Source organism: Procambarus clarkii, chromosome 47, assembly GCF_040958095.1.
Source record: "Procambarus clarkii isolate CNS0578487 chromosome 47, FALCON_Pclarkii_2.0, whole genome shotgun sequence".
In the NCBI taxonomy this organism is placed as follows: Eukaryota; Metazoa; Arthropoda; class Malacostraca; order Decapoda; family Cambaridae; genus Procambarus; species Procambarus clarkii.
The window spans coordinates 13111888-13139826 of NC_091196.1; the positions used below are offsets into that span (position 1 = coordinate 13111888).

Genomic DNA, 27939 nt, shown 5'->3' on the forward strand with positions numbered 1-27939 from the left:
AGTTCCCAGTTCAAAGTGTTTGCTCTCTGTGCTTTTAACACCATTAAACAAAACATATGCTGTTCGATTAGACAAATAGCCCTTTATCTATTTCAGTAATTTTCCTTGTATTCCCAGCTCGGCAAGCTGTTCCAGTATGATTTCTCTGTTTGCTGTATCAAAAGCTGCTGCTAGGTCGATGAAGACTGTTTGAGGGGAAGCTTCAATATGTGCGAAGTACTCAGCAAAACAGTGTTGCGTACTGAGCCTAGGCATAAATCCAAACAGTTGGGGTGACAGGTGCCCCTGTATACGATACATGAGTCGGTTAAGAACAATACGTTCAAACACTTTACAAACACACGATGTTAGAGATATGGGTCTATAATTATCTGAGTGTGGTTTGGGGATGGGAACAATGACACTCTTTGTCCAAGCATCAGGTAATACTCCTTCACGTAAACTCATTCTGTACAACACGATGTAATGGCAGCTCACCTTACAGCTACAATACTAATATCAGGGCTATGACTAGAGTCGCCACATCATATACAGCCACATTCAGCACCGCTCCTGTGCCAGGTAAGTCCACCACGGGCTCACCATAGCCCGTGCTACTGGCCCCGCTCCTGTGCCAGGTAAGTTACGGGCTCACCATAGCCCGTGCTACTTGGAACTTGTTCCGAGTAGCTGAATCTAAAACAACAACAGTCGCCACTGTTGTGAGCACTACAACAGCTGCCCACACTACTGCTGTTGCTGCTACTGCTAGAACTGCGCACCACTTCATCACACAGAGCTATGCATGTGTCGTGAAGTTAAAATGTACGTTTAGTACACAGGAAATATTTTAAATTGCCTATATACAGCTATATAGTAAAGGTCTTTATTTACTTGACATCTGTGACGTCGGCTAGCTGTATATTCTGATGTTTTACAACGCTGTAGTCAAAACCTTGTCATACGGCTGTTCTATACCTACTTTAAATCTCACACCGCACGCCATTATTTCTCTTAGTCGTACTGTCTCGATCTCATAAAGCTCTTCCCGAAATTTGTAAATAGTTTAGATGTTTTGATCCGTGATCTGCGCTTCTTCAGAGAAAACAAGTTTGATATTTGAGTCATGGGAATAACCTCGGCCTAACCTGGCGGGTTAGGCCGAGTCAGTACGGTCCCTGGCGGGTTAGGCCGAGTCGAGTACGGTCCCTGGCGGATTAGGGCGAGTCAGTACGGTCCCTGGCGGGTAAGGGCGAGCCAGTACGGTCCCTGGCGGGTTAGGCCGAGTCAGTACGGTCCCTGGCGGGTTAGGCCGAGTCAGTATGGTCCTTGGCGGGTAAGGGCGAGTCAGTACGGTCCCTGGCGGGTAAGGCCGAGTCAGTACGGTCCCTGGCGGGTAAGGCCGAGTCAGTACGGTCCCTGGCGGGTAAGGCCGAGTCAGTATGGTCCCTGGCGGGTAAGGCCGAGTCAGTACGGACCCTGGCGGGTTAGGGCGAGTCAGTACAGTCCCTGGCGGGTTAGACCGAGTCAGTACGGTCCCTGGCGGGTTAGGGCGAGACAGTACGGTCCCTGGCGTGTTAGGCCGAGTCAGTACGGTCCCTGGCGGGTTATGATCAAAATATCTTTGTGAACTTCAACATACTGCTGCCCTTTTTTGCTTGCGGCTATACGTTGCTGTGTGTATTTCACTTTACTAACGATCTGACGATCACTTTACGATCCTCTTCGTTGGTCTTGGCTAGTGAATGAAATGTTATTACCCACAAGATATATGTATATGTGTGTATAATATAATAAATATATATATATATATATATATATATATATATATATATATATATATATATATATATATATATATATATATATATATATATATATATATATAATATTAAGTTTATAAGTTTGTGTGTGTAAGCAAAACTGTGAGCAGGTTTAGACACCAACCTTCCTCGACGGCGGCCGAACACTATATGAGGGGGTCGTCAGTTAGGTCCGCTCACAGGCCGGTGTTGCCACATCATGTCACAACGGACCTGAGTTTCTCATTGTCGGGGGAAAGGTGGCCTATGCAGGCGATGAGTCACAATAACGTGGCTAAAGTATGTTGACCAGACCACACACTAGAAGGTGAAGGGACGACGACGTTTCGGTCCGTCCTGGACCATTCTCAAGTCGATTGTGATGTAAAATCACCTCAATCACCATTCTCAAGTCGATTGTGATCACAATCGACTTAAGAATGGTCCAGGACGGACCGAAACGTCGTCGTCCCTTCACCTTCTAGTGTGTGGTCTGGTCAACAAAGGTGCCCTATACTTAGGCTTGTCGAGGTCCCCCTTAGACCAATTATCGCCTTTCCCAAGAATGCTACCCACAACTGCTTCATTCCCGGGTACCTGTCTTCTTGCTAAGTCAAGAGAGACGACATGGGAAAGGGAACGTGCCAAATCGTATTTATCCTACCACGGGAAGGGAACCCGGGACCCTCGGTTGGGAACCGACGATGTAGCTCCCTTTCTTTGTTAGTTTAAAATCACCTCAATCACCTTTTGTGGTTTAGTGCTCAATAACTCGCTGTATTATATGTAATCTAATAAATATCTAGAAAAGCCTACTTTTCACACTAATAAGTAATTACATTCTGCCCGAAACGCTGCGCGTACTAGTGGCTTTACAAGATAGTAATTACTATCCTATTTATCCTCACAATCCCAATGTACCTTCTTGTATATATATAAATAAATAAATAAATAAATATTTAGAAAAATATACATTAGGAAGAACAAAACCTGGTTTAGGTGAGGAAGATAATCACTGTTTCCTACCTTAGCATGTCTCACATGGACACAAGTCTACCCTCTTGTTCCACTCCTCTCTTCTGCCTCGATTTTAAAAATGACCATGATGCAAAAAGGCTTTATTGATGGACCTGTATCGCCTGTAAGGGATTTGTGAAAGTTAACAGAGCAACACAGGGTTGGTAATTCTCAAGGGGGCCAACTGTTTCAGGCTCACCGAACCACACTGTAGAACAAGACAGGAGATGCTTTCGTACCCATAGGGTTATAAACCAATGGAATTGCCTACCCACCGAAGCCGTAAATACCAAGACTACTTCACTGAAATTAAACGTGGAAAATATCCTCTGGAATAATATAGGGATCTTTGACAAGCAGCCAACTACCTGCCCTGTCAAGGCTATTAGAAAGATGGAGACCCTCAGTAGGAAAAACAAAAAGGCAAAAGATTTATTTGCAGTTTGAAGGGAAACCAGAGTTGGTGGCCATCAGGTAAATTCAGGAAAATAAAGAGGCAACACTGAGAATGCATGGAGTCAGGTGGGGATGACATAAGGTGAAGATCAGAGATTCTATATATATATATTTTTTTTTTTTATAAAATATACAAAGTATAGCACAATATACAAGACATGAACAGAAGAACAAGAACAGAACAACAAAACATAAGTAGAAACACAGGCATAAAAGAACATTGCAGTACAAGACCCTAGAAACTCCAGGGACATAAGACCGAATACAAAATTAAGCATAATAATGGACATACAACAAACGGACGCATACGGACATGGAAAGACACAACAACCATACACAGAATACACCAGACACGCATACATATACAAAACGAGCATTTTATAAAAGAAATACACAATATACAAACCAGACAATAGAAAACAAATCATACATACTGTGACGATAATCTCCTTCAAGAGATTGAGCCTGCTCTTCCCTCCACAAATACGTCGAAACAAATATATAAAACTACTATGGAAGAAATGTCCAACAACGACAACAACATCTCCAAGGTTTGCCAGAGCGCAAAACGTATGCAGCCAAGAACACCTGCTCAGACTCAAACCGCCAAACTACCCGTCTTGCTGCCGGCTCCTCTGATTGGTCGCCGGTCGGGCTGCAACTGCACTCCACCCCCCCATACTACTTGATGTCTGGGGCCGCCACGACCTCAGACCTCGGAATATTCCGTGCTTTCACAGTTAACACTTCTCCCTGCTAGACGTAAGCTTTAGCGTACGTATACTGAGAGAGGTGATAGCTTAAAGCCAATATTCCAGCACCTTTAATATACTTGTCTATTGCACTTCTTGTTATTTTGTCTTAAGGTAACTTTTCATTGTGTCATTTAATTATTCTTATTATTTTGATTGCTTGATTTTATTATACGAATTTGTTTGTCCATTTTATTCATGTTTTATTTCTTTAATGTAATTAAAATTTCATTGTTAAAATTTACTTGTGTTTTGTGTGTCTTCTCCTTATCTTACCACAGACGAAGTTCCCGATTTTCTATTTTTTTTAATACTATGTGACGAGGCCATACCCCTAGCTTTGAACAGCCGAACACCAACGCGTTACCGTCACATATTATATGGGGGCCTGTCCTAGGAGCTTCACTCAGGTACTGGTGCCAAGTGGTAATTTATGGTAAGCGTATTTAACTTTGTTAACGTAGCTTTACTATTTTTCATATTCAATTTCATTTTTTATAAGGTGCGGTGTATTGTGCATTACGAGAGTAACATATAGTGAAGGTGAGACAACTTTGGATTACGTGGTGACTGTAGGCCGCAGTCATACTCTTAATTGGTCATCTCTCCCTCCTTGTTATTACTCGTATTTACCATCTTTGTCCCTTGGATATTTCTCAATTTTGACAGATCATCATATTGGTACCTTGGTACTGTGGTCTGCCCCGGGTCAAGAGTACCCAATCTTCTGCAATCTGACTGTAGGAGGACAAAGAGGGCCATAGTTCCTCTAGCTCGAACTTTAGTTGCTGAATTGGGACCTCAGCAGCAGTTCTCGTCACCAGTTGACACCTCGCACCCCTACACGTCAGTCAGAGATGATGATACATACAACGGTAGGGAATTAGCTTACTTTTTCAGAGCACAAAAGTTCGCTAATTCTGTAAGTATCATATTAAATTCAGTAGGAAAAACTTGCTTTATGTCCTATAGAGACTTGGCAAGGTATGCCTACATCCTTGGACTACCAATTTTACTTTTGAGGCAATTTACTGTTTCATTTGTTTTCGAAACTCTGTTTCATTTGTTAGTAGGATTTTCTTGCCCTTATCCTCTTACATGAGTACCGGGTACAAGATTTCCTGCGCCCTTGATTTAATTTAATCATTTAACATCTTTTACTTAACTTTAATTGTTAAAGATCTCACAGGATAGGTATCAGTTGCCACGTTGTCCTGTTTCTGACATTCACTATTGAATATTCGTGTACCTTTATTTGCTAATTTCACCATGTTTCGTCTCCAAGCTTTCCGTGCAAATCCAGCAGGTGAAATAGGGACTTTAAGTCGTGCCAAGAAGACTGAATTACAAACTCTTGCACATGAGTATCAACTAGAAGTTCCCTACCAAGCCAACAAAAATGACCTACACAACCTGTTGCTGGATTACTATTTAGAGCAAGGTAAGATAGACTCTGAAACTCATGAAACTTACTATATTGCAGATAAAACTGACTTGGCAACGATGAAACTTAAACTAGAGCTGGCCAAGATTGAACGTGAGCAGCAAAGGGAAGCAGCTGCCATACGAAGAGAAGAACAAGAACGTGAGGCGGCCTTAAGAAGGGAAGAAATCACCCTCAGAGAACGTGAAACTGCCTTGAGGAAGGAAGAACAAGAACGTGAGGCTGCCTTAAGAAGGGAAGAAATCGCCCTCAAGGAACGTGAGTTTGCAATGCTCCGTGAGCGGGAACGAGTACAGCTTGAAACCAAACAACGCGAGTTGGAGATGCAACGCGAACATGACAAGCAACAAGCAACTCTGGCTCTAGAGTGTCGTCAACGCGAATACACGTTGGAAACTTCACACCTCGCTCAACGCCAGCAAGCTACTGCCAATCTTCCCGTCAGTTTTAATATATCACATGCAAGTAAGTTAATGCCATCCTTTGTAGAAGCAGAAGTTGATGTGTTCTTTACCACCTTTGAAACCCTTGCTAATCAACTCAGTTGGCCTGTCGACCAATGGGCCACACTTCTCAGAGTCCATCTTACAGGTAGAGCTGCAGTCACACTCAGTACTTTGGCGTCTGAGAATGACTACCACACTCTGAAACAAGCAGTGTTGGACGCCTACCTCCTCTCTACTGAAAGTTATAGAAGGAAATTCCGTGACCACCTGAAGGCAAGTACCACTACCTTCCTCGAGTTTGCTAACACGAAACGGAGGTATTTCATGAAATGGCTGGAAGCAGCACATGTCTTTACTTTTACAGAACTCGTCAACCTGATGCTTGTTGAAGAATTCTTGAGACGTGTGCCGCCTCCTGTCCACCTCTACTTAGCAGATAAAGAAGAAACCGACTACCTGAAGTGTGCTAAGTCGGCTGACACTTACAGCCTCATCCACCGGCTGACACCCGAACCATCCTCCAGTAAGAAGTCGTGGTACAGTTACGAGAAAGTGAGCCCCGATCAAGCTGGTTCACAACTGTACTGCAAGTATTGTAGACTCTATGGACATACCATAGACAAGTGTGGTAAGTCTCAATACAAGGGAACCACTGACCAACAAAAACCCAAACCAACTCCTCCTAAGTCCGGTAAGCCTGTGATGAATGTTGGTGTTAATGTTAATGATCTTTCTCTTTTCAGTAACCACCTGTATACTGGAACTGTCTCTGCCAACGGTTCAAATCCGGAGGGACGTTCCAAATTGAAGATCTTGAGGGACACAGCGGCTCTTCAATCGATCATCTTGAAGTCGGCTGTGCCCAACATCGTCTACACCGGAGAAACTGTCTTCATCACTGACCTCACTGCTACCACTCCATACCCTCTCGCCAGAGTCCACCTGGATTGTCCCTACGTGAACGGGGAAGTCCAAGTCGCCGTCAGGGAAAAGCCTTTTCCCATGCCTGGAGTGCAACTTCTCCTAGGCAACGACTTGGCAGAAGACCTGCAACCGACCAACCTGATCGTCATGGACAAACCCCAGGTGTGTAACTCTGTGCCAAGTAACCCTATTCTAGAGTATGTTCCAGCAGAGGTTCAAGAGAGTGATGAAGTTTCTCCTCCGGTTCTCGTGACCACCCGTGCACAAGCCGCACGTCCACAGCCAGCTGACTCTACTGCTACCGCTGTCCCTCAAGACCCTCAGAAACTCCCCCCGCATCTGACCAAGTTGGAGTTCCGTAAGTTGCAGAGGGAAGATCTTACTTTAACACCATTGTTTTTCCAGGCTGAGACTCAACCCGACAGTATTCCTGGGTTCTTCCTAGAGAACGACTTGCTCTACCGCAGATATAGACCCAGTAAACTGAAGGAGGAGGACGATTGGGCCAACATCGAACAACTTGTGATTCCCACCAGCCTGCGGCCCACTATTCTACACCTGGCCCACGGAGCACTCTCCCACTACGGCTTCAACAAGACTTACCATGGAATTCGTCAAGACTACTACTGGCCAGGTATGGTAAATAACGTCAAACAGTACGTAAAACAGTGTCATACATGTCAGATGGCAGGCAAACCGAACATCTCCATTCCCAGAGCGCCACTAATTCCCATACAGGTGCCTGCGGAACCTTTCCACAGACTCATAATAGACTGTGTTGGTCCTTTACCTCGGACCAGTTCAGGTAACGCCTACATCCTAACCATCCTGTGTCCTACCACCAGATTTCCCATAGCAGTTCCAGTGAAGAACATCACGGCTGCTACGGTTATAAAACATCTATTGAAGATCTTCACTCAATACGGATTTCCCAGGGAGATTCAGAGCGACTGTGGTACCAACTTCACCAGTGATCTCTTCAAAAGGACACTGGAGGAGTTCAACATCAAACAGGTATTGTCCAGCCCCTATCATCCTGCTTCACAGGGTTCTCTTGAACGTAGTCATCAGACAATCAAAGCACTCTTGAAAAAGTTTTGTAGTGAAACCTCGAAGGATTGGGATAAGCAGATTGACCTTATAATGTGTATTTACAGAAGTCTCCCCAATGAGTCCCTAGGAGTATCTCCTTATGAGATGCTCTGCGGCCGTAAGTGCCGTACTCCCCTTAAGGCTTTCAAAGACTCTCTCCGAGATGCCACCTTCAGTGAGCATCAGAATGTGCCCCAGTTTCTTCAAAACCTTCAACACATTCTAGAGAGAGTCCACCGTTTTGCCCATGATAATCTATTGAAAGCCCAGGAGAGAATGAAGACTCATTACGACCAGACCAGCAAAGTAAGAAAATTCAAGCCGGGAGACTTCGTCCTTGCATATTTCCCTATCCCAGGTTCACCTTTACAAAACAGGTTTTCAGGACCCTACTGCGTCAAAGAGTGCAGGAATAATAACAACTACGTAATAGAGACTCCAGATAGGCGGCGGAAGACCCAGCTGTGCCACGTCAACCTCCTGAAGCAATATAATGGTACTCCTCCCACTGTCCTAATTAACTATTCCACCTTCACAGAACCCTACATCCACAGTGAGACCTTCCCAGCTTCTCCCGAAAGCACTGACAAGGAGTCAGCGCTTTCTAATTCCGAATTCCTTAATGATCTTCCCAAATACTTTCAGGATAATAATCGTGCTCCTTTGCCCTATTCTAATTCCACTCTCACCTCGTCAGATAAGCCCTTCATCCTCCATGTCAACGCCAGTGGTACCGACGTTGGTGGTGTCGTGATGCAGCAACGAGGCGAGAAGAATACACCTGTCAGCGACTACTGCTACAAGGAACTACGGAACAATTGGCAAGGAGCTACTCTTCATCATCCTGAAGCTCCAGCACTTCACTCCACACCTGAAAAGTGCTCGGTCCACCATCAACACGGACCACACCACCCTACACCTCCTGCAGCACGCCCACTTCTCATCTCAACGTCTTCTACTATGGGCTTGCTAACTGCAGAAAATCCACCTGGAGACACGCTATACCAAGATTCCAACATCATCTTAGCCCATGATCTCTCCAGAGTTTATGAAGTAGAAGCGACTCCATCCATTACTCCACCACATAACGACGTACTTCTTCCAGAACCGCAGGCTTCGGGGGCGAGTTGTGACGATAATCTCCTTCAAGAGATTGAGCCTGCTCTTCCCTCCACAAATACGTCGAAACAAATATATAAAACTACTATGGAAGAAATGTCCAACGACGACAACAACATCTCCAAGGTTTGCCAGAGCGCAAAACGTATGCAGCCAAGAACACCTGCTCAGACTCAAACCGCCAAACTACCCGTCTTGCTGCCGGCTCCTCTGATTGGTCGCCGGTCGGGCTGCAACTGCACTCCACCCCCCATACTACTTGATGTCTGGGGCCGCCACGACCTCAGACCTCAGAATATTCCGTGCTTTCACAGTTAACACTTCTCCCTGCTAGACGTAAGCTTTAGCGTACGTATACTGAGAGAGGTGATAGCTTAAAGCCAATATTCCAGCACCTTTCATATACTTGTCTATTGCACTTCTTGTTATTTTGTCTTAACGTAACTTTTCATTGTGTCATTTAATTATTCTTATTATTTTGATTGATTGATTTTATTATACGAATTTGTTTGTCCATTTTAATCATGTTTTATTTCTTTAACGTAATTAAAATTTCATTGTTAAAATTTACTTGTGTTTTGTGTGTCTTCTCCTTACCTTACCACAGACGAAGTTCCCGATTTTCTATTTTTTTTAATACTATGTGACGAGGCCATACCCCTAGCTTTGAACAGCCGAACACCAACGCGTTACCGTCACAATACATAGAGGATAACATAGCAAAGTGCGAAAACACGGATGCAAACGAAACATACAAAAACCAAGAATCAAAATAAGGCACAATGAGAAAACCCCGAAACGGGCACTGGAGGTTACACACACACACACACACACACACACACACACACACACACACACACACAGACACACACACACACACACACACACACACACACACACACACACACAAACAAACAGAATGTTACAAATAAAAATCACGACATAAATAACATAAAACACAACACAAACACACACACCAAGTGCATAGCACAAAACATGCAAGCAAACAAGCCATGCAGGGGCAAGAACAACACCCACACCACCCACACGCACAGACAAGGACACCCACCTGTGCACGTAGGCACCGGGGAAACATGCACAATACAGACAGGAACCAAACACACCAATAAACCAATCACTCATACTTCTCCGGGTACTCCCGAGCAAGAAACCGTAAACAATAAGCCTCCCAAACAAGTTGGAGACTGTCAGAAATCGGACACCCAGGAGTCGCAGTAGGCCGAGGCATCGAATTCGGCACTCCCGAGACAAAACACTGCTCTCGTGGAACCCAGATAGTAGAAGGGCACAAGGGAACAGGACGCACCAAGTCGTCACACTGAAAAGTCGCAGTTGCTGTAGACCCGTCGAGCACCTCACCGGTCGAGAGGACAAAAGGGATAGGTTTCCCCCGAGGACGCTGGTCACACGGGCGCACACTGGGAAGCACATCTGACTGCACTGCAGGCCGCACACTGGCCCGCCCACTAGGGCGTGCACACCGTTCGGTGTCAGGAACCGCACCGAGACCCGCGGAGGGTGGCTCCGCAAGGGCCCTAGAGCCCCCACCAACCGGAACAGGAGCAGAGGCCCCCCGCTTCACATCCTTCGTCAACACCACCACAAGGTCGCTCTTACCAGGGGCAACAGCCCACTGAGGGGAGCCACCAGCAGGAGGCACAGCATCCAACTCAGAAGGCAACACAGCGTCGGCCACATCATCATCCTCCATTTCATCCCGCTCCTCTGCCCACGACCGGCGAGGTGACGCACCCCGAGCCGAGCGACGGCGCTTAAACAGAGCCAGCTGATCGTCAAAGCTGTCTTCCCCAACAAGCGGTGTCCCAGAAGAACCATCGACAGACGGCCCCAAAATCGGGGCAGCACGTTCACGCAGAACAGCAGCCTCAACAACGCGGGCAAAAAGCCACCACTAGGAACGGAGACCGGAGTCGGAGAAGGAAGAGACAACAGGCGGAAGGGAAGACGTCAGCACACGTGAGGTATCCAGGGATGGCGACCATACCACCGCACCGTCAGCCCCGGGAAGCACACGGCCCCCAGCAGGAGACTCAGGCACCACCCCTACAGCATCCCCCAAGGTCACCGGATGCGGATGCACGTCCACAGGCATCGAACGATGAAGGTCCGAAACAGGCGCCCCCAGGTCCCTCGAGCTCACCGGCGGGGCAGACTCATCCGGTCCAGACGCATCGACAGCCGGAACCGCCGCAGGATCCACACCAGGCACGAGCACAGAGCGAGAATCCGCCGGGGAGTCCACACGCACAGATAAGCGAGGAAAATCATCCTCTAGGAAAACTGAAGGGGCATCTGTATGAGGAGCGTCACAACCGGCCGCGACGTGGCCCTCAGCACCACACCGGAAACACGTCCGGGTCTGCCCCTGATAGAAGGTCCTCAGAGACAGCCCACGATATGAGATCCTGGACGGTATAGGAAAAATCCAGCCGCACTGTGTCTAGTCTTCTGATACGGCTAGTACCAGCCCCGTCCATACTGGCAGGTGGGGCTCCGACCAGCGGGAGCTCCACACCCCCCCCCCCACAGCAACGGCAAACGACCACTGACAGCCAGAGCCCGACGTCTGCACCCTCTGGTGGCGCAGCCAGGAATCCAGAGATTCTATATAGTCATTAAGTATTCACTTAAAAAATTACGGGCTATTCATGCCCGTGCCACCTCTTAGGTAGTTTAATCTTCATCAGTCAATAACTCACTTGATAATTTTCCTTCATTGTGTTCAATGTTTCTGTCGTGCTTGATGGCCGGGGGACTGTCCATTGTCTCTTCATGTGGGTTTCTTCTTCTTGGGTGATGTCCGTAGCATCCTGGAGGTTCATGGGTGTTGCTCACGCGAGTGACACAAACGGACGTCTTAGCCACACAGCTGCCGGGTGTGTGGTGGCTCTCCATTTCAAATATGTTATTAGTTTTAGTGTAGTTGGTTGTTGACGCCTTAAATTTGCAGTTGAGGGATCTCAAGACTGGTAATCATTCATTCATTTATTCATTGTGTCGGGGGACAGGAAGCCAGAGGGTATTCATACACGTTAGGCTTTTATCGAGGAAACACTTGCCTGTGAGGGCCATTTTACCCATGACTACCAAGATGTGGGATCATGTGGCTAATTTGGTTTATTTTCCTTCGTCAGTGGACTGTATATTAATATAAAGTCCCCTATTAAGTATGTTAAGTATTTAGTAGCGGAATGTAAACTGTAGGTAAATATGCGTTTGACACACTTCCACAGTGAGGGGTTCACGGTTTTAGTATTAATTGTGATAGAACAGAATTGATATTTGATTAAATATAAATTCGATATTGGTTATAAGTGATACGGAACAGACGTGACATGCTGGTATAATAATCTACGCTGTTAGCCATCAACAGGTGGGGAAAATCTAATACAAAATCTGCAATGATTGTTCCTTAATCTCATGTCAGTTATTTACTGGAAGCGAAACACGGATACAGTGTAATGATCAAGATTTTTATCATTTGTAATAAGATGGTTTGCCATTTCATGCGGTGAGAGTTTAGATTTATCTCTAAAATGAATACATTTTTCACAGTCTAAAATGCAATGTTCTAGTGTGTGTGTCTTTGTCCACACACTATACACTTTACTTCAGACATACTGCCAGAGATACATGTAGCCAAGTCTTATTGATCTGTGATAACGTTTGTTAGTCTGCTGATGTTGCTACGTGCCCCATACACATGTTTTACTTGACACATTTCATTGTGATGAACTGCTATCTGCTATCTGATGTATCTGCTAACTCCAGTTTGCACTGTTCTACTTTAAATTCATCTAAAAGTTCTTGGCTAATTACACTTTTGTAAGGATCTATCTGTAATTACAGTACCTAATTTGTAACAGTAAAGTACCTAATTTCATCTTCATGGTTTCCTACATTGTGCTTCAACTCACACTGTATCTTGTATTATCCACTTCCCCAATATTAGTACTTAATGCATATATCTTTACCAGTGTATTCACCTCTGTCAGTTTATACTGTAGTTATTTGTTGACATAAAATCTTGCTACAATGTACCCTTTCATCTTATCTGATAAGTTAGATTAAACACCTCTCCGAAACGCTTTGCGTGTTAGTGGCTTTGCAAGAATGTAAAAATACCAATCTTATGTAATCTCACCAACTCATTCGGTAGAGCGACGGTCTCGCTCCTTGCAGGTCGGCGTTCAATCCCCGACCGTCCAAGTGGTTGAGCCTTTCCCCCCGTCCCATCCTAAATCCTAATCCTGACCCCTTCCAAGTGCTATATAGTCGTAATGGCTTGGCGCTCTCTCCTGATAGTTCCCTTCCCTTCCTTCACCAACTCATTGTACCTTTTTGTGAATAAATTATTATTATTATTATTATTACTACTACTACATAGTGCATAATTAGAAAGTAGTAAATTAAACCTAGATGCTTTATTACTCCTGTGAGTGATACAATATCTAGTATGCAGTCTAATATGCTAATAAATACAAATTTCGGGAACTAAACAAATTTGTTAGTCCAATTATTGAACCTGTACTACAGACTTTTGGTGCAGTGCGACATTTGAAAACTCAACCATGCGGTAAAGACAATTTTTCCAATATATGTGCTGTGGGCGGCTAGTGCTAACCACACCAAGATTCATGTTTTAAAATGTACACAACTTATTCACAGACGTTAGATGATTCTTTGATTGTTGCCGCCGGAGGCGACTAGTTTATTGTGCATCCCATACTCATCCTGTGAGCGGTAGCGCAAAAAGCATTACAGAGGGCACAAAAGGTCTTTATCAGACCTCATCTTAGATTATTACATAAACAATTTCATCTATCCTTCACACCATATAGTTACATGTCAGCTAGTTACAGAGAATGTTTTATTTCAAGAGCTATATATTTACAGTAAGTCATTATACATTAATGGTAGGTCTTATCGCTAATACATAATTGTTTGATCAATGGAGACATTACAGTCATAGGGGAGCTGCTGTTTATTATTAGTCTTCACAATACTGAGTTTCTTAATCTCACATGTCATTTATCTACTGGAAGTGAAATATGGATACAGCGCAAAGATTTCAGGTATTTTAAACTTTGTAATAAGAGAGGTTGCCATATCAAACAGCGTGAGCTTAGATTTATCTTTAAATGACTCAATTTTACTACAATCCAAGATATAGTGTTCGAGTGTGTGTGTCTCTGTCTTTGTCCACACACTTTACACTTCATTTAGATCCCAATACAAGCCGAACTGCCAGAGATAATTCTGTGACGTTGCTTCCGGGCCCACACCACCTCCCGCTGGAGGACGGAGGCTACCAGTCGACCTCCCGGGGCCCACACCACCACCTGCACGAGGACGGAGGCTACCAGTCGACCTCCCGGGGCCCACACCACCACCTGCTCGAGGACGGGGCCTACCAGTCGACCTCCCGGGGCCCACACCACCACCTGCTCGAGGACGGGGGCTACCAGTCGACCTCCCGGGGCCCACACCACCACCTGCTCGAGGACGGGGGCTACCAGTCGACCTCCCGGGGCCCACACCACCACCTGCTCGAGGACGGGGGCTACCAGTCGACCTCCCGGGCCCACACCACCACCTGCTCGAGGACGGGGGCTACCAGTCGACCTCCCGGGGCCCACACCACCACCTGCTCAAGGACGGGGGCTACCAGTCGACCTCCCGGGCCCACACCACCTCCCGCTGGAGAACGGGGGCTACCAGTCGACCTCTCGGGGCCACACCACCTCCCGCTGGAGGACGGGGGCTACCAGTCGATCTCCCGGGCCCACACCACCTCCCGCTGGAGAACGGGGGCTACCAGTCGACCTCCCGGGCCCACACCACCACCTGCTCGAGGACGGAGGCTACCAGTCGACCTCCCGGGCCCACACCACCTCCCGCTGGAGAACGGGGGCTACCAGTCGACCTCTCTGGGCCACACCACCTCCTGCTGGAGGACGGGGGCTACCAGTCGACCTCTCTGGGCCACACCACCTCTTGCTGGAGGACGGGGGCTACCAGTCGATCTCCCGGGCCCACACCATCTCCCGCTGGAGGACGGGGACTACCAGTCGACCTCCCGGGCCCACACCACCTCCCGCTGGAGAACGGGGGCTACCAGTCGACCTCTCTGGGCCACACCACCTCTTGCTGGAGGACGGGGGCTACCAGTCGATCTCCCGGGCCCACACCATCTCCCGCTGGAGGACGGGGACTACCAGTCGACCTCCCGGGCCCACACCACCTCCCGCTGGAGAACGGGGGCTACCAGTCGACCTCTCTGGGCCACACCACCTCTTGCTGGAGGACGGGGGCTACCAGTCGATCTCCCGGGCCCACACCACCTCCCGCTGGAGAACGGGGGCTACCAGTCGACCTCCCGGGCCCACACCACCACCTGCTCGAGGACGGAGGCTACCAGTCGACCTCCCGGGCCCACACCACCTCCCGCTGGAGAACGGGGGCTACCAGTCGACCTCTCTGGGCCACACCACCTCTTGCTGGAGGACGGGGGCTACCAGTCGATCTCCCGGGCCCACACCATCTCCCGCTGGAGAACGGGGGCTACCAGTCGACCTCTCTGGGCCACACCACCTCCTGCTGGAGGACGGGGGCTACCAGTTGACCTACCGGGCCCACACCACCTCCTGCTGGAGGACGGGGGCTACCAGTTGACCTCCCGGGCCCACACCACCTCCCGCTGGAGGACGGGGGCTACCAGTCGACCTCTCGGGGCCACACCACCTCCCGCTGGAGGACGGGGCCTACCAGTCGACCTCCCGGGCCCACACCACCTCCCGCTGGAGGACGGGGGCTACCAGTCGACCTCCCGGGCCCACACCACCTCCCGCTGGAGGACGGGGGCTACCAGTCGATCTCCCGGGCCCACACCACCTCCCGCTGGAGGACGGGGGCTACCAGTTGACCTCCCGGGCCCACACCACCTCCCGCTGGAGGACGGGGGCTACCAGTCGACCTCCTGGGCCCACACCACATCTCGCTGGAGGACGGGGCCTACCAGTCGACCTCCCGGGCCCACACCACCTCCCGCTGGAGGACGGGGGCTACCAGTCGACCTCCTGGGCCCACACCACATCTCGCTGGAGGACGGGGCCTACCAGTCGACCTCCCGGGCCCACACCACCTCCCGCTGGAGGACGGGGGCTACCAGTCGACCTCCCGGGCCCACACCACCTCTCGCTGGAGGACGGGGCCTACCAGTCGACCTCCCGGGCCCACACCACCTCCCGCTGGAGGACGGGGCCTACCAGTCGACCTCCCGGGCCCACACCACCTCCCGCCACCGTCCATGATTAGTTCGGGAATGGACCAGTCGGAAGTCTTGACACTTGAGCAGCATGAAGTAGGGCCAGAACACCTGCTGTTTGCTCGTCTGGCTCAGGTCTCCTGCAAAAAAACAAAATGATTCAAGAAACTTCATTTTACTATATAATAATATTGTGAATAATACAATACTGATTACTTTCAAGGAGTCATATAAAACAATATTGCTTGGTTTCACGGTAGTGTTTACGGGCGCAATAGAACGTATATAACAACAACAAATCAATGACTAAAAAAGGCCTATTAGTAGGTACGAGGTAGCTCCAAATTATAACCAATCATTCGCTCCCACGTGTTCGCCTAAACAATGATTGAAACTTTACAGCGAATTTGCATCTGCCATGTTACTTGACAGACTATTTCATACGCTTGTAGCCTTATTTCCAAGGGGAAGAGAGGGAATTATCAAGGGAAAACGTCAAGAAATTACGACTATATAGCACTTGGAAGGGGTATGGATAAGGATTTGAGATGGGAGCCCTATTTCTGAACCAGAGTTTACCAGTTAAATTATATATTTAAATCTTTAGTAGAAATAAGGTGGCTGATTTCTGTTGTGATCTAACAGTGTTGGTGTTGTCTCCAATGGTCTAGCAGATGCTCCTGCTAAAGGAGCCATTTGTACGTGATCCATCAGCCAGTAGAGAATTCCTTAGTGGGATATCTTTTTTCATTTATCATAATTTTTACGTCGCTTGGAAACTCAGTTTTTTACAGTTCCTTCGCGCACTCCCCACTACAATCCTCTTTAAATCTGCCTGACTTAAATCATAGTGTCTTTCTGCTCATGTTCGTTTAGTGTTGGGTTTAAGGCTTATAAACGTTTGCAAGCATATTAAGGCCACCATAATAGCGTACTGACGTATCGGCAAGTAGTACTTTAGTCCTGAACATTGTCCATAACAGAACGGACAAGTTACAAAATGGCCGCTCACTGGACTTCCACCACCTCTACTGTCTATCACACTTTGTCTCCTTGGCGTGAACCGCTGCCTTCCACTTTGCCTCATCTGTGACTCCAACAGATGAGGGTGACATCCCGTACTTCTTCATCAGATTCATCAACCACGTCTATTGCTCCCGCTGCACAGCAGACTCTCCGTCGCCACCTGCACAATGCAGACTACACCCTACCGGGTACCTCCCTTCCCCTTGTCACCCGGTGACAAGGGAGCCGAGCGGACAGCACGCTGGACTTGTGATCCTGTGGTCCTGGGTTCGATCCCAGGCGCCGGCGAGAAACATTGGGCAGAGTTTCTTTCACCCTATGCCCCTGTTACTTAGCAGTAAAATAGGTACCTGGGTGTTAGTCAGCTGCCATGGGCTGCTTCCTGGGGGTGGAGGCCTGGTCGAGGACCGGGCCGCGGAGACACTAAAAAGCCCCGAAATCATCTCAAGATAACTACCCTGCCGACTCTCCGTCGCCACCAACACAATGCAGACCCTAAAAGTGTACCTAAATATTTGTAGACAAATTCGGTCTGTAGTCAAATCATTTACAGTGTAGCATAATAAAGTTAATATAGCAAGTGTGTAGGGTTGTCGCCCTCGGGCTTGACGGGAAAGACTTAAGTAGGGAACACTGATAACGGTGACAAGTTCAGACAAGCTCACTTGCCAAACACATCTTAATAAATGTATCTCTTAAAATGACATTTTGTAAAACTCTTGGTTAAACTAAATTTAATAATTGCAGCACTCACGTTATAGGTGTATATGTAATTTACACGTTTTATATGAATAACATTACCTGTTGCAAGATCTTGATTAGTATCAATAAAATGCGGCACATGTGCAAAATTAAGAAAGCTAACCTTTGAAATAGTCATCATGAACTTCCATAGCGATCTGCTTGATGTTCCTGAGGACATGTGGAGAGTTAAGGAGCATATCCTGCAGGAAGTCCACCTCCGACAGCTCCACGTCCAGCTTCACGTAGTCGATCACCTGACCCGCGAGTCCCAGCTGGTTCACCAAGTTCTCGAAGCGATCCACCTGAGAAGAGATGGCGGAATAATCCTTTAATACAAGTAACGCTTGGCTCACTAAGTTCTCTGTGCGAACCGCCTGTGGCCGAGAAAGTTAAATATTATTTTACTTTGAAATACTAGTTGATTATCCAGGATCTCGAAGCTTTTGTAATGGAAATCTGAATAAATCCTGACATCAAATCCTAGTTTGTTGAGCAAGTCTCAGGTAAAGCAGCCCGTCCTCCAAACAAAGACCCAAAAGAGATTCCATGCACCCGTCAAACCCCCTGTTTATGAATGAAAAACCGTTTACACACGACTCACAACTGATTTCATTCGAACACTTCCGGAACAAGTGCTTCACTGACGAATTTTGTTCGAACCACAACGCTGTAAATGCTTCATACACGTACTACAAATACAAATAATCGCCAACAGAACCTAAACACCTAACGTAACCTATGCCTATATATGCACAATATGCTAATATGTTATAATATTAATTTATGTTTGAGAAAATTCCCGTTTTGAATGAACAGCATGTTAAATTTTATGAATGCGTCCGTGGGGTCGACCGCTGGATGTAATGGACTAGAGTGGAGGACGGATTGAACGAAGCCACCACACACCATCTTCACCCTGGTCGGTGCTCATTGCCAGCACGGTGCTGGTCAGGTACACTCCGAAGTTTTGGCACGAGAGTTATTCTTTTTGTGCCGGTAATCTTTAGCAGCGTGGATATGTGGGACAGGGGGCGAGGAAGGTAAGGAATGGGATTAACAAGAGAAGTTTAGGGTAAGGGATTAGAGGCATACATAGTAGCCATTACTCCAGAATAATTTTCATGCATCTCACAGTTGTACCGATACTGTTAATTATAGGACCAAAATGATAGATGAATCAAGAAATCTGCTTCATATTTAAAAAAAATGAATGGCAAAATTTATTTATCTCTTCAGATCTTAATAAATCATCCTCGTTATATTGATTACATTTAACTAGCAATTTATTCCCATAGTTATCCTGCCCTTTAAAAATATGTAATTTTAATCATGAATATTGCTAGTGAGTTAAGTAAATCAAGAGTTCAACTCACCTTTTGAATAGCGTAACTGAAGTCCATACCAATCTTCATTGTACCCTTGTAGTTAGCGATGCCCACGGCCTGGAAGCGAACGTTGGCGGACCGTTGGTGATCCTCCTTACCCATGGTGGGGTCGAATGCGTACACCTGTCAACCCCCACAAAAAAGTCGGTAAACCTGTCAACCCTGAATGGAAGGCTACCATCGATCAAATATGTTAGGCTAGCTAGTTTGTCAAATAGCTCCAAATAGTTTCCACGCTCGGGAAAGACGCGTAATGCTAGCGAGACACTCTACATTGGTTATTCATTTTATTAATTTCCGAATATTTGTAGGCTATAATCGATGCTTCTAACAATATAAAATAAGTTAGTTTTTTGTGGTTATGACAGAGCGAGTGACGTTGATGGACATGAAAATATTCCACCCAAGAATCATTAAAGGGTTAATGACTGACTTAATTTCTCACAAGTGTGTTTACATTATAGACATATTTTTTAAAAGTTAATGTTAACATTAACCTGATGTCATAGGTAACCAGTGTGAAGGGCGTGAGGTGCAGTAGAGGCAAGAGCTGGATGGCATAGTCGAATAAATTTCTATCAAGCTAGGTTTCTACCTAGCTCCTCCTCCCTACTAACCTTTCAGAAAATACTAATAATTCATACGTAGCACCAACTTGAGTCATCATTACTTTATGCAAATAAAACAATGTAACACTTTAGATATAACCGTCATCAACCTTCACCTTGCAGCCGTATATGGCAAAATCGTCCTCAAAGGACCACTCGTTGTTGACACCGAAGGAGAAGACGGTACAGTTGCCGGGCTTAATGTTGAACCTCTTGTCCAGACACACATATTTGGCTCCGTCACCGGGAGCGGGTACCCAGCCCCCAAACTGTACCTGGGAACATAAAACTTGAACAATCAGCATCACCGCTGTGTTACACGGGTACAATCAGTCCCACAGCTGTGTTACACGGGTACAATCAGTCCCACAAGCTGCCCGATATCACCGCTAACTCGCTATAACTTGCATTTAAATATGACACAATAAATGAGCATTCTGGTGCTTCAGAAAATATAGCGAGTACTTCAAGCTAATATTTCACATGATAAAATGTTACAAATTAATGTAACGTGTCTGCACCAGATGATGTTTATTAGTTAGGTCATATGAAATTCTCCGTTGTCACGATGGAAAAAAATATAATAATAATTCATTGCGTCGGGGGACAGGCAGCCAGAGTGTATTCATACACGTTAGGCTTATATCGAGGTCCCCCCCCCCCCAAGGTCGAATTACTGACCCCGCCCAGGATGTAACCCCACAACAAGCTGACTAACTTCTAAGTATCTACTTACTGTTAGGTGAACAGGCGCATTAGGTGATTTGAAATATGCCCAACTATTTCTGTCCCGCCCTCGATTATTTAAATTAATCACCGGTAATTTTCAGCCTAGGAGTGTAAGCACTATGAACAAATCCACAATGGCCGTGATGAGGGTTCGAACTTAAGCCCGGGATGATCCCGGTGTATGGATGGTGTAAACACTAACTATGTTGACTAAATAATACACTGTTGAATGCCAAGGGTGACATCATGGGACTATGTTGAAATAAAAAACAAACAAAGAGCAGGCGCCCAAATGTCGAGTTACACACTGCACACAACAGCACGAGGACACAACAAAAAACATCGAACAAGTATGGGAGACTTACTAGAGTCGAGCAGTTAGTCTCTGTGTGGTGGAGATAGGCTCTATACTGCTCGATGGTCTCCAGGCCCACCACGGGACACCTCTTGCCGCACCTCTCTCTCTCCACCTCCGATATTGTGGACATTAACGTTACTACCTTCATGATCATAAGCAAAAACTACTTTATCAATACATAAGTAGAAGACGCACCAGTATTAAGAGCAAATGTTAAGGCTAAGATGTTACATAAGTGGTTGTCGAGTCCGGTGGACTGGCCATCAGTAAGTGTACATGTGTATGAAAGGGTATAACAAGAGGATTATTAATAACAAGGGGGATACCAATAAGGTGTTAAATGTCGACACAAAATAGAACACGAAACAATGGCTATCAATTGGATAAGTTTGGATTCAGGGAAGACCTGGGTAAATACTGGTTTAGAAACATTGTTGATGAGTTTGTGTAACAGATTACAGGGTGACATAATAGATGTGGGATTGCTGGATTGTTTCGAGCGTTGGTTAGACACGTATATGAATGAGTTTGGGTAGGTATAAATGGGTCCTGCCTCGTATGGCCCAGTAGGCCTGCAAAAGTTTCATTCTTTTGTTAGAGAACGTTTAACGAAGGTTAGGGGTATACTATGAGGTTTTTGCCCCCTGCTGGGTATACTGAGGTCTTCCCCCCCCCCTGCTGGGTATACTCTGAGGTATCCCCCTGCTGTGTATAGTATAAGGCCGCACCCCTGCTCGGTATACTATCTTCACAGTAAATAAATTGAACCTACCGTCAGTCTCAGGCTCCTGAACTCTGTAGATGTGGTCCTGACTGAAAGAAAAAAACGAAAGCGCGTACTAACACATATTCGCGTATAACAAAATATAAAAATCATTGATATCATCAGTGTTGCATTAAATATAAGATCATCAATATATTTATAATGAGAAAGATGCGCAGTTTGAGGGCGCATGCGCTAATAGTGACGCAGTAGGCTGCTATCATACAACCCGTTCTCGCAAATTTAATAAGTAAATATTGACTTATTAAATATGTGCATAGGTGACATACTTAACATAATAGTTTCCCTTGAAACTAACCTATACCTATAACCTATACCTATAATAGGTTAAGTAACAATTGTAGTTACGAAGCTATAAGATGCTTATTTTAACATACTAAGTAGGTTAGGTAAGGTCGGTGTTTTCTATGAAGCTTTTCAAGAGAAACTATTATGTTAAGTATGTCACCTATGCACATATTTAATAAGTCAATATTGACTTATTAAATTTGCGAGAACAGGTTGATATCATACGCCAGGTCAGAGTACACCCAACCATCTGTATGGTCTAACAACCTCACATCAGTCATCGACATGCGCGACGCGAACATATCAGCTCGTTCATTTCTTTGAGAGGATATCCACAGGGACCTGATCATCCTTCACTGACTGGTTAGTATTTTCACAGCGCTCTTGATTTCAGTGATTGTCGTCCTTTTGTTTTTTTCTGCCTGATATTTAAAGGTTTTGTAATGCTGCTTTTGAGTCGGTGGGGATCACTGCTTCCCTTGTGTTTCTCTGAGGCGTCTTCATGTCTTAACAACGGCAGAGAGTTCTGCTTGTGTTGAACCATAGGTCTCGATCCGTGCTTTTCCTTCATTTTAGTTTTGAAAGATTGTTCCTAACTACAGTGTATGCTGCTCCGGCCCTGCCTGTAGTGGGATTAGATGGACGACCAGAGTAACTAATGTACTCGATTCTTGCATCTTCATTAATTTCCTCAAGAAACCCGTTAGTTTAGTTCATTTATTATGCACCCCATACCCATCTTGTGGGCGGCGGTAGTGGAAAGGGTTACAGAGGCACATAATGGGCTCAGGGACTGAACCCCACAATTCATTTAGCGAAACAAGTTACAATCTTGATGAGCTAGTTACAAAATTCACTATAAGTCGTCACATCTGTCTCATTTATTTTATATTCTCGAGATACTCGTGTCTCATTTCTATATACAGTTTTAAACGTAAATGTGATACAATAATTAAAAGGGATGAGATCCATTGCAATGTCTGACTGTCAAATGAAGGGAAGGACCCAGGAACCAATGTTCGTCCTGAAGGCACATATGTGAGCACACACACACTCGGCCCCTTTTATGTGGGCTCCGGCAATCTCTCGATATTTTTACATCCTGGAACTAAACCGAGTGAGTTGGGACTTGGGAGCCGAGACGTCGAAAAATAAAAATGTCCGAGTGTGTGAAACAGGCCGGTGGCTCAGGCGGAGTGTCTTTCTCTCCTTGGTACTGAGACGCGTGTTTTCCACCAAGAGACAGGAGTGGGGAGTGTGTGTGGACTCAGAGCATAAGGTGGCCATGTAAACTGTCTCGTAGCCCTTCGCAGGGACTCCTGTATTCTGACCAGACTGAAGTGGCCTTTGTCATCATAGAACTGCCTTCTACTAAGTAAAGTAGACTACTGGTTCAATCCACTGGCAGGAGAGAAACGGTTGTGCACTCTCCTTCCACTTTATGCCTCTAGTCAGTAGCTGGCGAAGGGAGCCCTCGTGTTCCCGACGATGGGGATTATATATGTGACTGATTCTTCTTTGACATAAATATCACACTTTATTTATGTTTCCGTTATTCCCCAAATTGAATAACAAACACTCATGACTGGCTGGTATTGACTTTTGATTTATTATCGATTTTTATTGTGTCGTCCCGTCCTCCACTGCGGCCAGTGGAGGCCTCCACTGCGGCCAGTGGAGGCCTCCACTACGGCCAGTGGAGGCCTCCACTACGGCCAGTGGAGGCCTCCCGCCAGTTTTTGGCGGGAGGAGGAAGCAGAAGTATAAGTGATATATGAGAACTAGTTAAGCTAAAGACAGAAAATAAATCAATGAAGGGTTTTATGATATTTGTGATTAGTAGATGACTGGATAAATTAACCCGATGTTACAACATAGTGTACACACGGCGTGTACATGTACAGCAGCGTCAGTACACACATGACTGCATCTTTATCGCCTCACACGCCACTTGCCTATGTACAACGCCAGCACTCACACCACGTGTGTGTGTGCAACAGCGTCAGCACACACACGCAACGTACACGTCATCAGCTCACACACAACTCACCTAATGTGCATCAGTACGAGGACATAGGTTGTGACCAGTGCAAAATAAAAGTAGAACGGAAGCCTCGGTGCTGTGGTCAGGGACATCTTGCATGTAGGCCAGGGTGTGTGTTTATAGTGAGTGTAGGCCAGGGTGTGTGTATAGTGAGTGTAGGCCAGGGTGTGTGTTTATAGTGAGTGTAGGCCAGGGTGTGTGTTTATAGTGAGTGTAGGCCAGGGTGTGTGTATAGTGAGTGTAGGCCAGGGTGTGTGTTTATAGTGAGTGTAGGCCAGGGTGTGTGTTTATAGTGAGTGTAGGCCAGGGTGTGTGTACAGTGAGTGTAGGCCAGGGTGTGTGTATAGTGAGTGTAGGCCAGGGTGTGTGTACAGTGAGTGTAGGCCAGGGTGTGTGTACAGTGAGTGTAGGCCAGGGTGTGTGTTTATAGTGAGTGTAGGCCAGGGTGTGTGTACAGTGAGTGTAGGCCAGGGTGTGTGTTTATAGTGAGTGTAGGCCAGGGTGTGTGTACAGTGAGTGTAGGCCAGGGTGTGTGTAGGCCAGGGTGTGTGTTTATAGTGATTGTAGGCCAGGGTGTGTGTTTATAGTGATTGTAGGCCAGGGTGTGTGTGTATAGTGATTGTAGGCCAGGGTGTGTGTATAGTGAGTGTAGGCCAGGGTGTGTGTAGGCCAGGGTGTGTGTGTATAGTGAGTGTAGGCCAGGGTGTGTGTGTATAGTGAGTGTAGGCCAGGGTGTGTGTGTATAGTGAGTGTAGGCCAGGGTGTGTGTTTATAGTGAGTGTAGGCCAGGGTGTGTGTTTATAGTGAGTGTAGGCCAGAGTGTATGTACAGTGAGTGTAGGCCAGGGTGTGTGTACAGGGAGTGTAGGCCAGGGTGTGTGTATAGTGAGTGTAGGCCAGGGTGTGTGTACAGTGAGTGTAGGCCAGGGTGTGTGTACAGTGAGTGTAGGCCAGGGTGTGTGTACAGTGAGTGTAGGCCAGGGTGTGTGTGTACAGTGAGTGTAGGCCAGGGTGTGTGTATAGTGAGTGTAGGCCAGGGTGTGTGTAGGCCAGGGTGTGTGTACAGTGAGTGTAGGCCAGGGTGTGTGTGTACAGTGAGTGTAGGCCAGGGTGTGTGTACAGTGAGTGTAGGCCAGGGTGTGTGTACAGTGAGTGTAGGCCAGGGTGTGTGTTTATAGTGATTGTAGGCCAGGGTGTGTGTGTATAGTGATTGTAGGCCAGGGTGTGTGTATAGTGAGTGTAGGCCAGGGTGTGTGTAGGCCAGGGTGTGTGTGTATAGTGAGTGTAGGCCAGGGTGTGTGTGTATAGTGAGTGTAGGCCAGGGTGTGTGTGTATAGTGAGTGTAGGCCAGAGTGTGTGTTTATAGTGAGTGTAGGCCAGGGTGTGTGTTTATAGTGAGTGTAGGCCAGAGTGTATGTACAGTGAGTGTAGGCCAGGGTGTGTGTACAGGGAGTGTAGGCCAGGGTGTGTGTATAGTGAGTGTAGGCCAGGATGTGTGTACAGTGAGTGTAGGCCAGGGTGTGTGTACAGTGAGTGTAGGCCAGGGTGTGTGTACAGTGAGTGTAGGCCAGGGTGTGTGTTTATAGTGATTGTAGGCCAGGGTGTGTGTGTATAGTGATTGTAGGCCAGGGTGTGTGTATAGTGAGTGTAGGCCAGGGTGTGTGTAGGCCAGGGTGTGTGTGTATAGTGAGTGTAGGCCAGGGTGTGTGTGTATAGTGAGTGTAGGCCAGGGTGTGTGTGTATAGTGAGTGTAGGCCAGAGTGTGTGTTTATAGTGAGTGTAGGCCAGGGTGTGTGTTTATAGTGAGTGTAGGCCAGAGTGTATGTACAGTGAGTGTAGGCCAGGGTGTGTGTACAGGGAGTGTAGGCCAGGGTGTGTGTATAGTGAGTGTAGGCCAGGATGTGTGTACAGTGAGTGTAGGCCAGGGTGTGTGTACAGTGAGTGTAGGCCAGGGTGTGTGTACAGTGAGTGTAGGCCAGGGTGTGTGTGTACAGTGAGTGTAGGCCAGGGTGTGTGTATAGTGAGTGTAGGCCAGGGTGTGTGTAGGCCAGGGTGTGTGTTCAGTGAGTGTAGGCCAGGGTGTGTGTGTACAGTGAGTGTAGGCCAGGGTGTGTGTACAGTGAGTGTAGGCCAGGGTGTGTGTATAGTGAGTGTAGGCCAGGGTGTGTGTGTACAGTGAGTGTAGGCCAGGGTGTGTGTGTACAGTGAGTGTAGGCCAGGGTGTGTGTGTATAGTGAGTGTAGGCCAGGGTGTGTGTATAGTGAGTGTAGGCCAGGGTGTGTGTGTATAGTGAGTGTAGGCCAGGGTGTGTGTATAGTGAGTGTAGGCCAGGGTGTGTGTAGGCCAGGGTGTGTTTGTATAGTGAGTGTAGGCCAGGGTGTGTGTAGGCCAGGGTGTGTGTGTATAGTGAGTGTAGGCCAGGGTGTGTGTGTATAGTGAGTGTAGGCCAGGGTGTGTGTAGGCCAGGGTGTGTGTGTATAGTGAGTGTAGGCCAGGGTGTGTGTAGGCCAGGGTGTGTGTGTATAGTGAGTGTAGGCCAGGGTGTGTGTTTATAGTGAGTGTAGGCCAGGGTGTGTGTTTATAGTGAGTGTAGGCCAGAGTGTATGTACAGTGAGTGTAGGCCAGGGTGTGTGTACAGGGAGTGTAGGCCAGGGTGTGTGTATAGTGAGTGTAGGCCAGGGTGTGTGTACAGTGAGTGTAGGCCAGGGTGTGTGTACAGTGAGTGTAGGCCAGGGTGTGTGTACAGTGAGTGTAGGCCAGGGTGTGTGTGTACAGTGAGTGTAGGCCAGGGTGTGTGTATAGTGAGTGTAGGCCAGGGTGTGTGTAGGCCAGGGTGTGTGTACAGTGAGTGTAGGCAAGGGTGTGTGTGTACAGTGAGTGTAGGCCAGGGTGTGTGTACAGTGAGTGTAGGCCAGGGTGTGTGTACAGTGAGTGTAGGCCAGGGTGTGTGTATAGTGAGTGTAGGCCAGGGTGTGTGTGTACAGTGAGTGTAGGCCAGGGTGTGTGTGTACAGTGAGTGTAGGCCAGGGTGTGTATAGTGAGTGTAGGCCAGGGTGTATGTTTATAGTGAGTGTAGGCCAGGGTGTGTGTTTATAGTGAGTGTAGGCCAGGGTGTGTGTTTATAGTGAGTGTAGGCCAGGGTGTGTGTATAGTGAGTGTAGGCCAGGGTGTGTGTTTATAGTGAGTGTAGGCCAGGGTGTGTGTTTATAGTGAGTGTAGGCCAGGGTGTGTGTACAATGAGTGTAGGCCAGGGTGTGTGTATAGTGAGTGTAGGCCAGGGTGTGTGTACAGTGAGTGTAGGCCAGGGTGTGTGTACAGTGAGTGTAGGCCAGGGTGTGTGTTTATAGTGAGTGTAGGCCAGGGTGTGTGTACAGTGAGTGTAGGCCAGGGTGTGTGTGTTTATAGTGAGTGTAGGCCAGGGTGTGTGTACAGTGAGTGTAGGCCAGGGTGTGTGTACAGTGAGTGTAGGCCAGGGTGTGTGTTTATAGTGATTGTAGGCCAGGGTGTGTGTTTATAGTGATTGTAGGCCAGGGTGTGTGTGTATAGTGATTGTAGGCCAGGGTGTGTGTATAGTGAGTGTAGGCCAGGGTGTGTGTATGCCAGGGTGTGTGTGTATAGTGAGTGTAGGCCAGGG

At 47.0% G+C, this 27939-nt stretch overlaps 3 protein-coding genes across 3 annotated transcripts in view; 1 reads left to right on the forward strand and 2 right to left on the reverse strand.

Annotated features, from left to right (window-relative positions):
• The window catches only part of LOC123750562 (uncharacterized), a 31546-nt gene extending 29598 nt beyond the window's left edge, over nt 1–1948 (reverse strand). The window contains exon 1 of the mRNA XM_069301974.1: nt 1927–1948. The gene's annotated coding sequence lies outside the window, so the exon portion shown is untranslated. The remainder of the gene's footprint in view (nt 1–1926) is intronic.
• A 9096-nt stretch (nt 1949–11044) lies between these two features.
• Nucleotides 11045–15748, forward strand: LOC138350810 (collagen alpha-1(I) chain-like). The gene is made up of 2 exons (XM_069302245.1): nt 11045–11485; nt 14795–15748. Exons 1-2 carry the CDS (start codon nt 11045–11047, stop codon nt 15746–15748), a joined length of 1395 nt encoding a protein of 464 aa, XP_069158346.1.
• Nucleotides 15749–16062: 314 nt separating this feature from the next.
• On the reverse strand, nt 16063–21338 carry LOC123752398 (uncharacterized). Its single transcript, XM_069302246.1, has 6 exons — nt 21198–21338; nt 20220–20378; nt 19484–19618; nt 18232–18412; nt 16200–16480; nt 16063–16149 (listed from the first exon to the last, which is right to left on the reverse strand). Exons 1-5 carry the CDS (start codon nt 21336–21338, stop codon nt 16338–16340), a joined length of 759 nt encoding a protein of 252 aa, XP_069158347.1. The 3' UTR covers nt 16063–16149; nt 16200–16337.
• Nucleotides 21339–27939: the final 6601 nt, after the last annotated feature.

What these genes read in the sequence shown, in the direction of transcription:
- LOC123752398 (XM_069302246.1), bottom strand. Translation starts at nt 21,338, where the DNA reads ATGAAGGTAGTAACGTTAATGTCCACAATATCGGAGGTGGAGAGAGAG. An exon ending in TTGCCATATACGGCTGCAAG is followed by an intron (nt 19,619 to 20,219) that starts GTGAAGGTTGAT and finishes GGGGGTTGACAG; the next exon opens with GTGTACGCATTCGACCCCAC. An exon ending in TCAGTTACGCTATTCAAAAG is followed by an intron (nt 18,413 to 19,483) that starts GTGAGTTGAACT and finishes ATCTCTTCTCAG; the next exon opens with GTGGATCGCTTCGAGAACTT.
- LOC138350810 (XM_069302245.1), top strand. Translation starts at nt 11,045, where the DNA reads ATGGCGACCATACCACCGCACCGTCAGCCCCGGGAAGCACACGGCCCC. An exon ending in ACGATATGAGATCCTGGACG is followed by an intron (nt 11,486 to 14,794) that starts GTATAGGAAAAA and finishes GGGGGCTACCAG; the next exon opens with TCGACCTCTCGGGGCCACAC.